This window comes from Lissotriton helveticus, chromosome 11, assembly GCF_964261635.1.
Source record: "Lissotriton helveticus chromosome 11, aLisHel1.1, whole genome shotgun sequence".
In the NCBI taxonomy this organism is placed as follows: domain Eukaryota; kingdom Metazoa; phylum Chordata; class Amphibia; order Caudata; family Salamandridae; genus Lissotriton; species Lissotriton helveticus.
In genome coordinates, this window is record NC_136072.1 from 944241215 (window position 1) to 944254918 (window position 13704).

The following is a 13704-nucleotide window of genomic DNA, read 5'->3' on the forward strand; positions in this document are numbered from 1 at the left end:
GATCTAAAGCGAGATAGGAGCACAACGACGCACTCCTGCGAAGATTGCAACATTTGCCTGCATTACATCCTTATTCACAGCAGTAGGTAAATTGAGAGGTTCACTTGGTGTTTTATATTAGAGGGAAGACATCTGCTGTTTTTATGAAAAGAAGCAAGAGGGGGATATAAAACCAAATTGTACTCTTTCATCCGGCAGCTGCATCTAATTTGTATATTTTATATATACATATTAATTTAGCATGAAACCTATCCACGCGGAGGATGGAGCAATGCATAAAAGGAGAAGATCCATAAAAACAATCGCCATTGCATGCAAAAATAAATAACAAATGTAAAAAAAATACAATGTTGACAACGACTCCATAATAATTGCTTTGTTTGTAAAGATCTGACATTCCTCGCAAACATTGTAAAGTGCTGGTAGACTTTGGCTGTTAGTTCCAAGTGTGTTATTGTGTTACCTTCGTCTAACTACAGTGCACAGTCGCTGGATGAGGTTGACACGATATTTTTGTGAGGGTTTATCCAAGCTTGTCAAAAGTTAGGCAGCTTGTTAGAAGTTAGTGCGAGGTCGTCGGGTCAAAACTTACAGCCTGATTCATCAACGGGCCGTTTTGCGAGCCCCTAATAGCGATTCATAGCGAATCGCTATTAAGGACTCGCAAAACGGTATTCATGTAGGAATTGCTAAATAAATAGCGATTCCTACACATTCCTTATTTGCGAGTAGCAAATTGCTAATCGCAAATAAGGAATAACTCCCCATTCATTCCTATGGGCCAGGCCCATAGGAATGAATGGGGAGTATTCCTTATTTGCGATTAGCAATTTGCTACTCGCAAATAAGATAGCGATTTAAAGGGTGCCAGGGGTGTCCAAAGGACACCCTGTAGCACCCCTTAAATGCAAATTGAAACTGGTGTTGCGCACACACATGTCCAAAGGACATGTGTGTGTGCAACATGCAACTTAGAAAAATGCTTTTAAAAGCATTTTTCTAAGTTTTTGCTATTTACCGAGAGGTCTGACCTCTCGGTAAATAGCGGCCCGAAATTGCGAATTAGCAATTTAAAAATGGTTGATGAATTGCATTTAAGGAATCTCAAATAGAGATTCCTTAAATGTAATTTCTCGCAATTTAGCGAATTAGCAATTACCGAATTTTGCATTTGGGATGATGAATCCCAAATGCAAAAATTGCGCTCGCAATGGGCCAGATTCTCAGAATCTGGCCCTTTGCGAGCGCAATTCGGCTTGATGAATCAGGCTGTTAATGCGGGGCCTTCTCGATGTTTCTTCCATTTTGGCCAGGTGCAATAAGCAAAACCTGTTTCTAAATATTAAAAACAAAAAAGTACTTAAAGGACACAGAAAAATTGGCATCCTACACCATTTAGTGGGCTTGGTACACAAACTGCACTTACATTAATGAAGACTGCAGTCTTGCTTGAAATTAAAAATCTGTGTTGCTAAAGGAGATTGGTGCCATGGAAAACGCAGGGTCTGGGACATAATGACCTGTCATGCTCCTCTTTTTGATGGGCTGCGTTCTTGAATTATGACATTTAGGAATAGGTGGTATTGGCAAGTGCTGTTGGCACAGTCAGATTCCTTAGTGGTGCGTGAGTGAGTATAGGAAGGAGGTGTCTTTGATCCTGGTAAAAAAGTGGAAGAGAGTCAAAGGTCTCATTGAAAAGAGCAATTTTTGTTGACATTTCCTAGATGAGGCTACTTTAGGGTGTGCTCTCAGGCGAAGAATGAAGGTGTTCCACAGCCCAGGACATTGTACTTTTAAGGTATTTCTTCCATTATTCTTGCTCTGGAGCTTGGATTGGGTGATTGCCTTGGACTTAACTGAACAGAGCATATGGCTAGAAGAGTAATGAGTTTCTGCAGCGGTGCTGTGTGGTTATATCGTGTAGAAGCAATTAATGTAATGTTTGTGCCTTCCAAAGCAAGTTTTTTCCTTTAGATTTTTTTGGGTCAGCGGTAGTACAGGGCCTGCAATTTTGCATTATTTTAGAAAGCCATAATTTGAACAATGAAGAAGACTGCATCCGGAAAATGATGAGCTGCAAGTTGTGTTTAAGTTTATGAAGCTAACCGCAGCTAAGCTCTCTTGTTGCTACACTGTTGTTAAAACAAAAGAAGACCAGACAAAGTGCCAGGCCAACGAATTGGGCAAATTTTTTGAGGGGGAGGGGGGTAACATAAATTATCTTACATCAGCAAAAAAACTGATCAGCTGAAAAATGTCTGTGATAGGCATTCCTTTTCTAGTAACACCTCCTAGTGGTGTGACCTCTTGGTCACCAACCAATATATAGAGAGCCCCACCTCCTCACTCGTTTACTGGATCCCAATCCCCCGACACATCCTCGCTCCCCTCTTCTCTTCTGAAAATCTTTTCCTATCTAGCCTTTCCTTTAGGCAGCCATTGCTAGTTTCATACTTGCAAACAAAATGCATATGTACACATTTCCACATCATGTTTTTTCTTGTGGACGGTCTTGGATGATAAACCAAATGGTTGTTGGGCTGAATTTTCTTTTCTGGTTTGTAGCTCATCCCCCTTCATAAGCACCTGCACCTTTCAACTCACAGATTTCACAAAACTATTCCAGTGAGTTCTTTGGAATCACAAACAGATTGTGAGCTCAAATGCCCTCTCTGAGAAGCCTTTTCTTCTTACAACCTCCCACCATAAGGCTAGACTCCAAATTGCAACAGAAATGATCCCTACCCCCGGTCAAATTACTGTCCATGGTGGCTTGGCTTTTTCTATTTGAAATATTCTTTTTTCCTCCTTCACCGCCTTCCTACCTCTGCTTACCTCATGCCTGCAGTAAAGATAGTTGATAGTTGACACCCCCAAGCCTTCTGTAAATTAGTTTCTGGCTGTTCCAGATCTGAATTGTAATATCATGTAACCCTATTTCTTTTTGCTCTAGGGCAATGGGGAATTTGCAGCAATCCCTTGTGTGCTTTGAGAAGCGACTCGTAGTGGCTCATGAACTGGGAGAGGCGTCCGTCAAAGCCCAGGCTTACGGAGAGCTGGGAAACCTACACAGTTTGTTGGGGAACTTTGAACAAGCCATTTCTTGTCTTGAGCGCCAGCTGAACATTGCCAGGGAAATGAAGGACCAGCTCCTTGAGAGCGATGCCGCATGTGGCCTGGGAGGAGTGTACCAGCAGATGGGCGAGTATGACACTGCACTCCAGTACCATCAGCTTGACCTTCAGATAGCCGAGGAAACCAACAACCCTACCTGTCAGGGCCGAGCCTACGGAAATCTTGGACTAACTTATGAGTCTCTGGGTACCTACGAAAGAGCTGTGGTGTATCAGGAGCAGCACCTCAGTATTGCAGCTCAAACCAATGACTTAGTAGCCAAAACAGTAGCCTACAGTAGCTTGGGAAGAACGCACCATGCCTTGCAGAACTATTCGCAAGCTGTCATGTACCTGCAGGAAGGTGAGTGAGCTTTGGCATTTGCAGAAGGCTTTACAATCATTTTCTCTGTGAAAGGTTTGTGTGTATGATATGCATTTTATTGTATATGCTATATTGTGAAAAACAGGAATTCTAAAGGTTGATATTTTAACATTAATTTTTATTGTGCTGTCTGTAAAACATGGACACCACTATATACTGTAATTTCGGTTTGACACTAATATTTCAGAACTAGTGATTTAGACATATTACATGAAATTCCATCTTTGTACCTGAAATGAAGTTAAACATTATTATATGTACTGAAACCCTTCTATCACGTGTTGAGATGCTCCTGAGCAGCACTGTAAATGCATATGCTTTAATAATAATTGGATTTCATCATAGCCTTTCTAAAACATCATGTGCCCATTTAAACCTATTTAACAATGTGAATCCTATGCATCAATTTGAGTTAGACTTAGCTGACTGCATATCCTGAATGTTTTTTCATTTTTTTTTAATCACACACAAAAAAAATCAAAAATCTATTTTTGAAGTTCAGACTTGGGACTACTGAATCACGGAATGCTTTACTGACAAATAAAACAATGTATTAATCACAAAACACCTTAACAGGTGTTTTTAAACGAGAATTGCTATAGGCATGATGCTACAGCAGATTGGATAAGAAAGATAAAACTATATAGAGTCAGTAGAAATGTGACAAATTGATTGTAATTATTTATATAAATGTCCAAATTAATTAAATAATAACAATACACAAGGTCTTCAAGAGAGGAGGTATTTTCAGTGACTGGCCAAATCATAGATATGTACATATATATATATATCTCAAAACAATACCCTTTCAGAGTTAGAGTGCTGCATACATTATGCAGAAAAGATGTAGAGAACTCTGGGTAAATCCCAAGTTTAGGTGGGGAGCAGCTCCTGTATAGAGTACTCTACAACACCAGTGACACACTGAATTTGCTCACCTCAAATGTCTTTTTTTCTAGCAGAGGTTTTAAGCATAGGATTAGCAAGTGCCATCCACGCTGAGCTAGAAAGGGACAAAGTATTTGCCAGTGTTGTTGGTGTTGTAGAGAGCTCTATACAGGAGCTGCTCTCCACCTAAACTTGAAAACCACCCAGAGTTTATATATATATATATATGTCTATATATATATATATACACATCAGAACAAAAGAGAAAAAATGTCATTATCTTAACACTATCTCATTTTCTTGAATGATTATCAGCACCTGCTATTCTAATGTCATAATTATATATTTATCTATACCTATATATTTATATATCTATATATATAGAGAGATATAGATAGATCTAGATATATATAGATATATTCACAGTTCACAGCATTAGGTGGCTTTTTGTCAGGTGCTGGACACATACGCCATGTGTGCATTGTTAATCAGTTCACGTGTTTTTAAGTTGTGCCTCGCACAAAGTACGTGCTAGGGAAAATCCAGTCTTTGTACGCACGTCTAATGTGTCTGTGTCACGTAGCAGTCTCGGTACACGTCTGTGGGTAAACACAAAAGGCCGCAGCAGGTTCATCTGCCAGGTTTCTGGATATAAACTGTGATGCAGGCAGAGTTAAACGAGAGGCCTACTCTAAGCTTATAATTCTCCTCGATCAGTGATAATTAGATCATGCCAGCCATTTGGTGACTTAATAGCCCTTATTAAAAAATACAAAAGGAAAATACATAGGGAGATTTTTGGCCCTTAACAAACAAAAAAGGATAGAAAGCTGAAAGAAATTAATGCAGCCACAACATAACGACAATTGTTGCGAACATGGCTTCGTGCTTGGGTCCCTTGCCAAACTTTCATTTAGTCTATTCATGAGCTGGGGCTTTGCGCCACTTGTGCACCTGGAAGCATTGTGGAGCCTTTTCCTTTGGTGCATAAATTATATGTTAAATACGCATGTTGGGATATACAGAATTACCCAGTGGAACTGCACATCCTATTAGAATGATATCAAGCCAATTTTGGTGCATTAGTTTGTAGTGAAGAGATGTCGCGCCTTGCAGTTATAAAGTCGTGCAATTCAATAGCGGGCGAAGACCACCGTGCCTGTGTGCTCGACCCCTCCTTCTGCCTAGGCTGAAAGGGCAGATCCTGCATTAACTCCACCATAAGGTTCTTTATAAAGTGAAGGAATCAAGCAAGCTGGTCTTAATGTGCTAACGTGTAAAGCATTAGCACATTTTGGTGAGACACCTTGGGGAGAGCCAGCAGGCACAGACAGAGAGGGCTATAGTTGTAAATTATATACATACAATGCAATGGCGTATACAAAATTTCAAGGAACTCGGGTAACAAAGTCAACCAAAAACTATTTTCCCCTAGGAATCACTTAAAAAAGTATTACATTTTCCTTCCTCAAATACGCGCTAAATGCTAATAATACAGATTCATCCATTTGGACTCTGTTTATCTTTTCACAGGTAGGTGCACCATGTGACAGAGCATTTGTTCCATGAAACCGCCTCCCACTGCCAACACAAAACTATTTTTTCCATTTTTACATACAGTTTCCGGTAGCTACAGATATGTCCCAAAGCTATTGTCAGTAGTTTTGTAAAAAAATGTTATTAGATCCAGCATCCGAGGAGAATTTCTCTCATGCCACATTCTATTTACTATATATATTCTTCCAATTTCTATGTAGCGCTTTTGCTGTAGTGTATGGAGTGCATTATTTTCAGCATATGCAAGACACTATTTGGTGAATATAAAAGCCATCTTGAAAAGAACCCTTCTCCATACAAAAACAATACATTATAACAAGATGCGTTGTTGAAGTTTTATCAATCTTAGTATGTATATGCTCTGAAATATGTGTGAGGTATTTTTTAAAAAACCATTTATGTGTTTTAAAAAAACTATAGCATGTAAATAAATAATGTAAAGAAATAGCACCTGACAAATATATAAAATGCACATATTTCGTTTGACCAGCACCACAAGCAGGTTTTATGATGGCCAAAACTGCCCACATACACTCTGCTGTTCCATTCTTTTCTTATGTTCCATATTAGGTGTGCTTAAACCCAAATGGCTGTCCAAAGTCTCATGAGATGGTGTCTGCTCGTTTTGGTCTACACCTTATTTGCTTTTACAACACTATCCTTGCCTTCCAAACCTCCTGCCTACCCTTTTGTGTCTCCACACTATACCAGATATCTCCGTCCTCTAATAGCCCTCCTATTTTAACTGTACTTACTTAATCCCCATCCGTTTTCTTTTCCTCCTCGACTCTCTATTCCTTATAATGCCTCTTGGGGCCTGAGCCTCTTCTCTGTCCCTCAAATCTATAATTGTGTCTTGTCAGCTGCTTGCATGCCATCCTCACCTGTGACTGAGTTGATGCTTCTCTGCTGTAGTGGTTTTATTTGTGGCTGCTATCGGACCCCCATCAGCTATTTTATTTGTCCTCCACCCGGGCAGTGGGACTATGCTACTGTTAGTGTTGGGCTACATGCTTCCAACAAGGTGAAAAGCTCTGTACAGATCAATCAATCAATCATTTGTAAAGCGCACTACATACCTGCGAGGGTCTCAAGGCGCTGGGGGGGGGGCGCTATTGATCGAACAGCCAGGTCGTGAGTATCCTCCTGAAGGACAGCAGGTCTTGGATCTGTCGTAGGCTCAGTGGGAGGGTGTTCCATGTCTTGGCGGTGAGTGGGGGAGGGATCTTCCACCGGTGGTTGTTCTTCGAATGCGCGGGACGGTGGTGAGTGAGAGGTCGGCGTAGCGTAGCTGGTGGTTGGGGATGTAGAAGGAGAGCCGTCTGTTGAGGTAGGCTGGGCCGGTCTTGTGGAGTGCCTTGTGTGAGTGGGTGAGGAGCTTGAAGGATATCTTCTTGTTGACGGGGAACCAGTGCAGGTTTCTCAGGTGGGGGGTGATGTGGCCGTGGCCGTGGCGTGGTACGTCGAGGATCAGTCGTGCCGAGGCGTTTTGTAGTCATTTGATGAGCTTGGTCGGGGCTCCCGCGTAGAGGGCATTTCCGTATTTGAGTCTGCTGCTGACGAGGGCCTGGGTGACTGTGGTACAGAACATCTTTCTGAGCTGGATTCAGTCCATGACCAAAAGGACAGTCTGGAATGTACTACTTGTTTTTTCTCTTGTCATGTGCCAGCCCATAGTTGTGTGAGCAAAGCAAGCGTCCCCCAAAATTGAGACTCCCCAAAATGTAGCTCAGTTGGTTCGCCCATGAGTTACTGGATTGGAGCCAGTGTTAAACCTCAATTTCATCAGGCAATGTGTTCCCGCATTAAGTCACCTCCCAAAACATCAAAATCATTCAAAATACAGTTGCCTTAAATGATTGGCTTGAATGAGCCGTATGAGTAACTGAGTTCTAGAACAATGAAAAGTTAGAAAGGATTAATACAAAAATGTAAAACTCATCGGTATTGAGTCAAGGCCATGCAAGCTGTCAGATTCAGAGTTATGCAGACTATGCAAAAGTCAGAAAATATTTTAAGGCCCAACGGGCAGAAAATATATGGGCAGCCTCCCTAGTAGAACAAGAAAGAGTTCTGGCTCACCCATAAAATGATTGATTTCTTCAGAAAATCAAAACAAAAATAAACGTCATTACCCTAACACCTTAACACTATCTAATTTTCTTGAATAATTATCAGCATCCTCTATTCTAATGTCATCGGGGGATGTTTGAACAAATAAAAACAGTGACAATATAACTTTCTTTGATTAGATCTGGTGAAGAAATTGTAGGGGGTTCATTTTGAACAGAACAATAACTGCAATGAAAATAAACTAATAAGACCAGCTTGACTGTGTCTTGTGGAGCCTGTGGGAACAAGATGTGCTCGGGGAGGGGGAGGAGGGCTGAAGCACGAATGAGTGCCAGAGATGGCTTCCATCTTTTCAAGATGGAATTTTACACAGAAATGTGGCCTATCTAAAATGACTTATTAAATCTCATTCTACACATCATAAAAACTCATTTCAAAAGCAATTGTATTAAATCAGTCTGCAGATGTGAAATCATGTGTGTAAGTGCATATTGTGCAGTATTAATAATGCACAAAAATATAAATCTAGAAAACACTTCTGCACAGACATCAATCCCCATTATTCTACTTTGATTTCATTTTTATGTAGTCTCAGGAAATGACAAATTATTGCATTTTGAGCTGAGGCTTTGTTTCTCATAGAAAATTCTGACACACAATTCAGTTAAGGCCGTTGTAATGTAAACTGAGTCATTATTTACATTCTGTATCACGTGAGTAGCCTAGGATTTAAGTATTCTTAGGAAGTGTCTATCCTCCGGAAAACTATTGATATGTATAGGACCTTCAGAGAGCAAGCATCACAGCCAGGGCTTGACTTTCTTTTTACATCCCAGTCAGTATGGAATGTATTCATACATGCCCTTGAACGCCTTTGTTTACATTGGTCTCACGGGTTACATACAGCATGATCGTTCTACAAGGCTCTCAGAGGGGTTATTTGAATATGTACTTGAAGTAAGATTAAATTGGAACAATAGACAAGAAAGAAAGCAGTAAAGATGCAGGGGCATTGGTTTTGTTCCCTTTTACTTTGTAATATGGGAATATTTGCCTTGTGCCCATGGTATTTATTTACAAGGGTTGACTATGTAATTTCAGCTTTATAATGAGTTTCTTTGTATTTTAGGGAAGTACATCATCTATTTCTGCTTGTACAAGCTACCTAAACGAGTTGCTTAACCATTTGTATTCAGCATAATATAGCAGTAGTGAGAAAGCTTTCTTTTCTCTGTTTTTGGCTAAGCGTTGGATATCTGACCATTGCTTTGTCCGTCATGACAGCTCTTAGCAAACCTCAACAGCTTTTATTAGATTTTTCTATTTTCAATAAGTGTTCAGCAATCAACATTAATAGCCGGACTATGTCCAAACAACCCCAATGACAAGAACAAGCATTGGCAAAACCAACACATATGGTACTGTATTATACATACTGTGCACTTTCCCTGTTCTCATGGTGCTTCTTTCAAATGTTCACCAGGCTGAAAACGGGACAGCAAGCCATATTATAAATAATGCTGTGCCCCCAAGGCAGCCGCTAACTCGTGCTGCTCAAGGGGCAGCTCATTCAAGGGAAATACGGGTCAAAGCCGCTCCATGTTTCACAGTGAAGGCAGCAACCTGGCTGCACTTTAAAGAGGGATTCGAGATCCCCTTGCAGTGACTGCACATGCCAGCAAGGGGTTGTCTGGGGGGGGAGGGGGTCCATGAAATCTCCATTCTCCTCCCTAAAGGGCTGCTTTTTTAGAGGTGCATTGAAAGAGGTTTGTAAGGGAATGTCTGCTTCTGCACCTGTGTGCATAATACAGTGCGGGCACAAAGGCAAAGTGATTCCCTCACTGCTTGGGCCCTCGGGCACAATTTATAATACAGCCCCTGGTGTTAACATACTAAGGTATGCAAACGCAGGCATTCACAAATACTGTTTGCATGTATTAGCATATTAAAGCCAGACCTATTGACTTTCCCAATGTTTACTTCTTCTGTAACACCTTTTTTCATTCCCACTTTTTACATTTTCTTCCTCTGAAGTGAGGGTGGTTTAAAAAAGCAGAGATAATGTCAACTACAAGAGCAAGATGTCCCTGGCAAATAAGTGCACATCTAAGTTCCTCACGATGTTCACGGTTTTCCAGGTTCGCTATCAATTTGTTAACATTTCTGGGACTTTTAGGCTTCTTAATGCTTTTCAGAACATTCTGTGATGTTAGTGCTGGTAGTATTTCCTTACTGTGAAGTTATTCGTAAAGAACAACCATCGGCCCATGGTAGTGGCAGCAGTGCTGGTGGAAGCACAGTGATACTAAACTTCAATACACCTCCTTTCCCACCCCTTAACTCACTCTTACTTAAGAACCTCCATCTTACATTGTGGTGTATCAGCAATACTTATTAGGAATCCATGCCTAGATGTGATGTGGATTTTCTTTGTATACATTGTTGAATGTATGTGTAATGTCTACGCTAGGAAGTTCAAGGCAGCTGACATGAAAAGGGTAGTTAAAACAGGATTCAGGAAACAAGAAGGGAGGGAAGAAGTTGAATTAACATTCATACATTAATAACTGGTGAGCTAAGCAGCATTGCTTTTTTAAGTTCAGAATAATTTTATTGATATTTCAAAAAATGACATAAATAGACAATACATAAATACATGAAATAGCAATAAAATCTAATCAATTGAGTAATACAAATTATTTACCAAATTATAACAGATCATTAGATTAAGATAAAATAGTAGTCAATCAAGGGACAAAAAAATAAAAGCATGGTAGGGAGAAGGTACAGAAGAAGGGGAGGGAGAGTACATATGATATCATCTTATATGAAACGTAGAGTTACTATTAACATATAAAATTGAGTATATACAAATTGTGAAGTTAAAACAAAATAATAATGAAAATTATTGTCATAACAACAAATATGAATCTATAGGTAACCAGAAGGATTGATAAGAAAGCAGATTATGATTAACTCCATGTAGTGATAGTTGGGCACCTCTTCTTGTACAGATGATCCATGACCACCAAGCATGAACAGATAAAGAAGAAGCGTCTTTCCAACAAAAAGTGATTGATTTTAAAGCAGCCGAAATTAAGAAATTAACCAACTTTGCTTCAGGGTCAGTAAGAGGATGTGTAAGCACAACTGATTTACAAATTAACAATTTATAAGAAAGAGGATCTTGAATAGGTAATATTTTCAATATAATGTCCCAAACTTTAGACCAAAATTTCATAATTATGGGGCAATCAAATAACATGTGATGTAAGGACCCAGGATGTAATTTACAGTGCCAACAGATATCTGATGGAAGTAATTTAGCACGATGCAAACGTATTGGTGTCCATAAGGAATTAAACAAAATACATGCATTTGTCAGATAAAGAGACACCGGTAACCAACCACAAATGCTATTGAGCCAAATAACTTTCCAAGAGTCATTAGATATGGAAACGCAAAGTTCAGTGTTCCAAATTTAGAAATTACACTAATATTGGTACCTATTGAGGTAGCAATTTTTTTGTGCAATATAGAAACAGCGTTTGAAGATTTAGAAACAGCGTTAAGATAAATTATCAAATCAGTTGTGACTGTAGAAGGAATGCCATTAGGGAACGAGTCTAAAATTGAGTTACAAAAAAATTGATATTTAACCAAATCAGTAGTAGGTAACTTAAATTTCGATTGTAATTCATCAAAAGGAATAAAAGCATTATCACCAAATATATCTTTGAGATAGAATATGCCCCCCTTAATCCATGAATTCCAGAAATTTATATTTCTATTCAATTTAATAATAGCACTATGCCATATTGATAAATCCATTGTAGAACTGAAGGGAGAAGCAAAATTTAAATCTAAATCATTACATATCAATCTTGAAGATTTGATTATGGACGAATGGTGTACAACAGTAGATTTATGAGACATTGTAAGCAAGGATGGTAATGGAAAAGGATCAACCAATGATTTTTCTATATCAAACCAAATAGGAGGTTTAACTACAGGGGAAGCAGTAAACCATAAGGAGCTTTGTTTCAATATGAATGCTTTATGATAAAGGAAAAAGTCAGGAAGGCCAAAACCTGCATGACATTTAGGTACTTTAAGTTTTTTGTAAGCAATTCGAGGAGGCTTGTTGTTCCACAGAAATTTGGATAACAATTTGGCAATTTCTTTATAGAATGTCAGTGGAAATTGAGTGGGAATCATAGCAAGGGAGTGAAAAATTTTAGGAGCAATATTCATTTTTATAGATTCCATTCTCCCCCACCAAGTAAGATGAAGGGAAGACCATGTAGCAGTTTTATTTTTAACGTAGTCAAATATAAAAATTACTATTTAATTTTAACATTGAAGGTAAGGATGATGAAAATAAAATACCCAGGTATTTCAGTTTATGTTGTTGCCTGAAGGAGAAACTTGGGGTAAATCACAATTATTTAAAAAGGCATCAATTAATGAACTGTCACAAAGATCTGGTTTGTTATAGAGGTTTGAATAAAAATCTAGAAATTATTTAACAATATCATTGTGGGACAATGCAATCTTGCCTTGAGGACTACGAATAGAGGTAATCTGTGTTTTATCTCTTTTAATGCGTAAGTAATTAGCAAGGAGTTTCCCTGACCTGTTGGAATTGAACCTGAATCTAGCAGTTGAGTTAGCAAGTTGAACTCCAGCTCTTTTACTGAGGATAGAATTAAATTCATATCGGAGTTTTTGTAGTTTAATTTTGTCTTGGGGATTATTGGATGAAATAAATAGTCGTTCGAATGTTGCTATTTGTTTCTCTAGGTTTTTAAAATTATGTTGAACAGTTTATTCTCATGAGCCATAATAGATATTGTAGCACCTCTAATATAAACTCTAAATGCGTCCCATCTATTAACTATAGAAGTAGAATTTTCTGGATTGAACAAAAAATAGTCCTTACTAGCTTGTAACAATTTAGGTTTATTACGTTCATTGAGGGCAATACCAGTATTCATACACCATCTGGTTTGCTTAGTGAAGATGGAAGAAATATTTAGAACAAAGGAAATTAAAGTGTGATCCGATATATCAATATTACCAATGACCAGAGTGGTTGCAGCTTGTATAAGAGATGGGGAGATTAAAAAATAGTCAATCCTAGAATGGGAATTATGGGGATTGGAGAAAAAGGTAAAACACTTTTCAGTAGGGAAATGCAATTGCCAAATATCAGCTAATTTGGTAGTTTGAATAAAGGATTTAAAGGCATGAAACGCTTTAGAAGGACGAAATCTAGTTGTAGAAATCCTATCCAACAGTGGGTCAGCAATAACATTAAAATCACCCCCCACAATCATTGGAACATTACCTAACTTTAAAACTTCAGTAGTGATAGTAGACCAAAAAGTGGGATCGTCTGCCGTAGAGCCATAAATATTAAGTAAAAATAAAGTAGAGTTGTGAATTTTAATTTTAGCTATTATATACCTACCCTCGGAATCTGACATTTTATTTAAAACTTGACAATGTAACCTTTTCGCAGAGAAAATAGCAACCCCATTTTTCTTTCTATTAGCAGGAGAAGCTACAATAGTGTCAACCCACTTTTTATTCATATACTGTAATATCTTATCCTCAATATGAGTCTCCTGAACAAAACAAATATCAGCTTTGCAACTACCTAAATAATCCAAAATGTTTGTACGT

The 13704-nt window shown here is 38.7% G+C and overlaps 1 protein-coding gene across 2 annotated transcripts in view; it reads left to right on the plus strand.

Annotated features, from left to right (window-relative positions):
- The window catches only part of TTC28 (tetratricopeptide repeat domain 28), a 1211014-nt gene that overhangs the window by 843661 nt on the left and 353649 nt on the right, over window positions 1–13704 (plus strand). For both annotated transcript variants that reach the window (XM_078667293.1, XM_078667294.1), the window contains exon 7: window positions 2954–3477. In XM_078667293.1, coding sequence (XP_078523419.1) covers window positions 2954–3477 — 524 coding nt within the window. The remainder of the gene's footprint in view (window positions 1–2953; window positions 3478–13704) is intronic.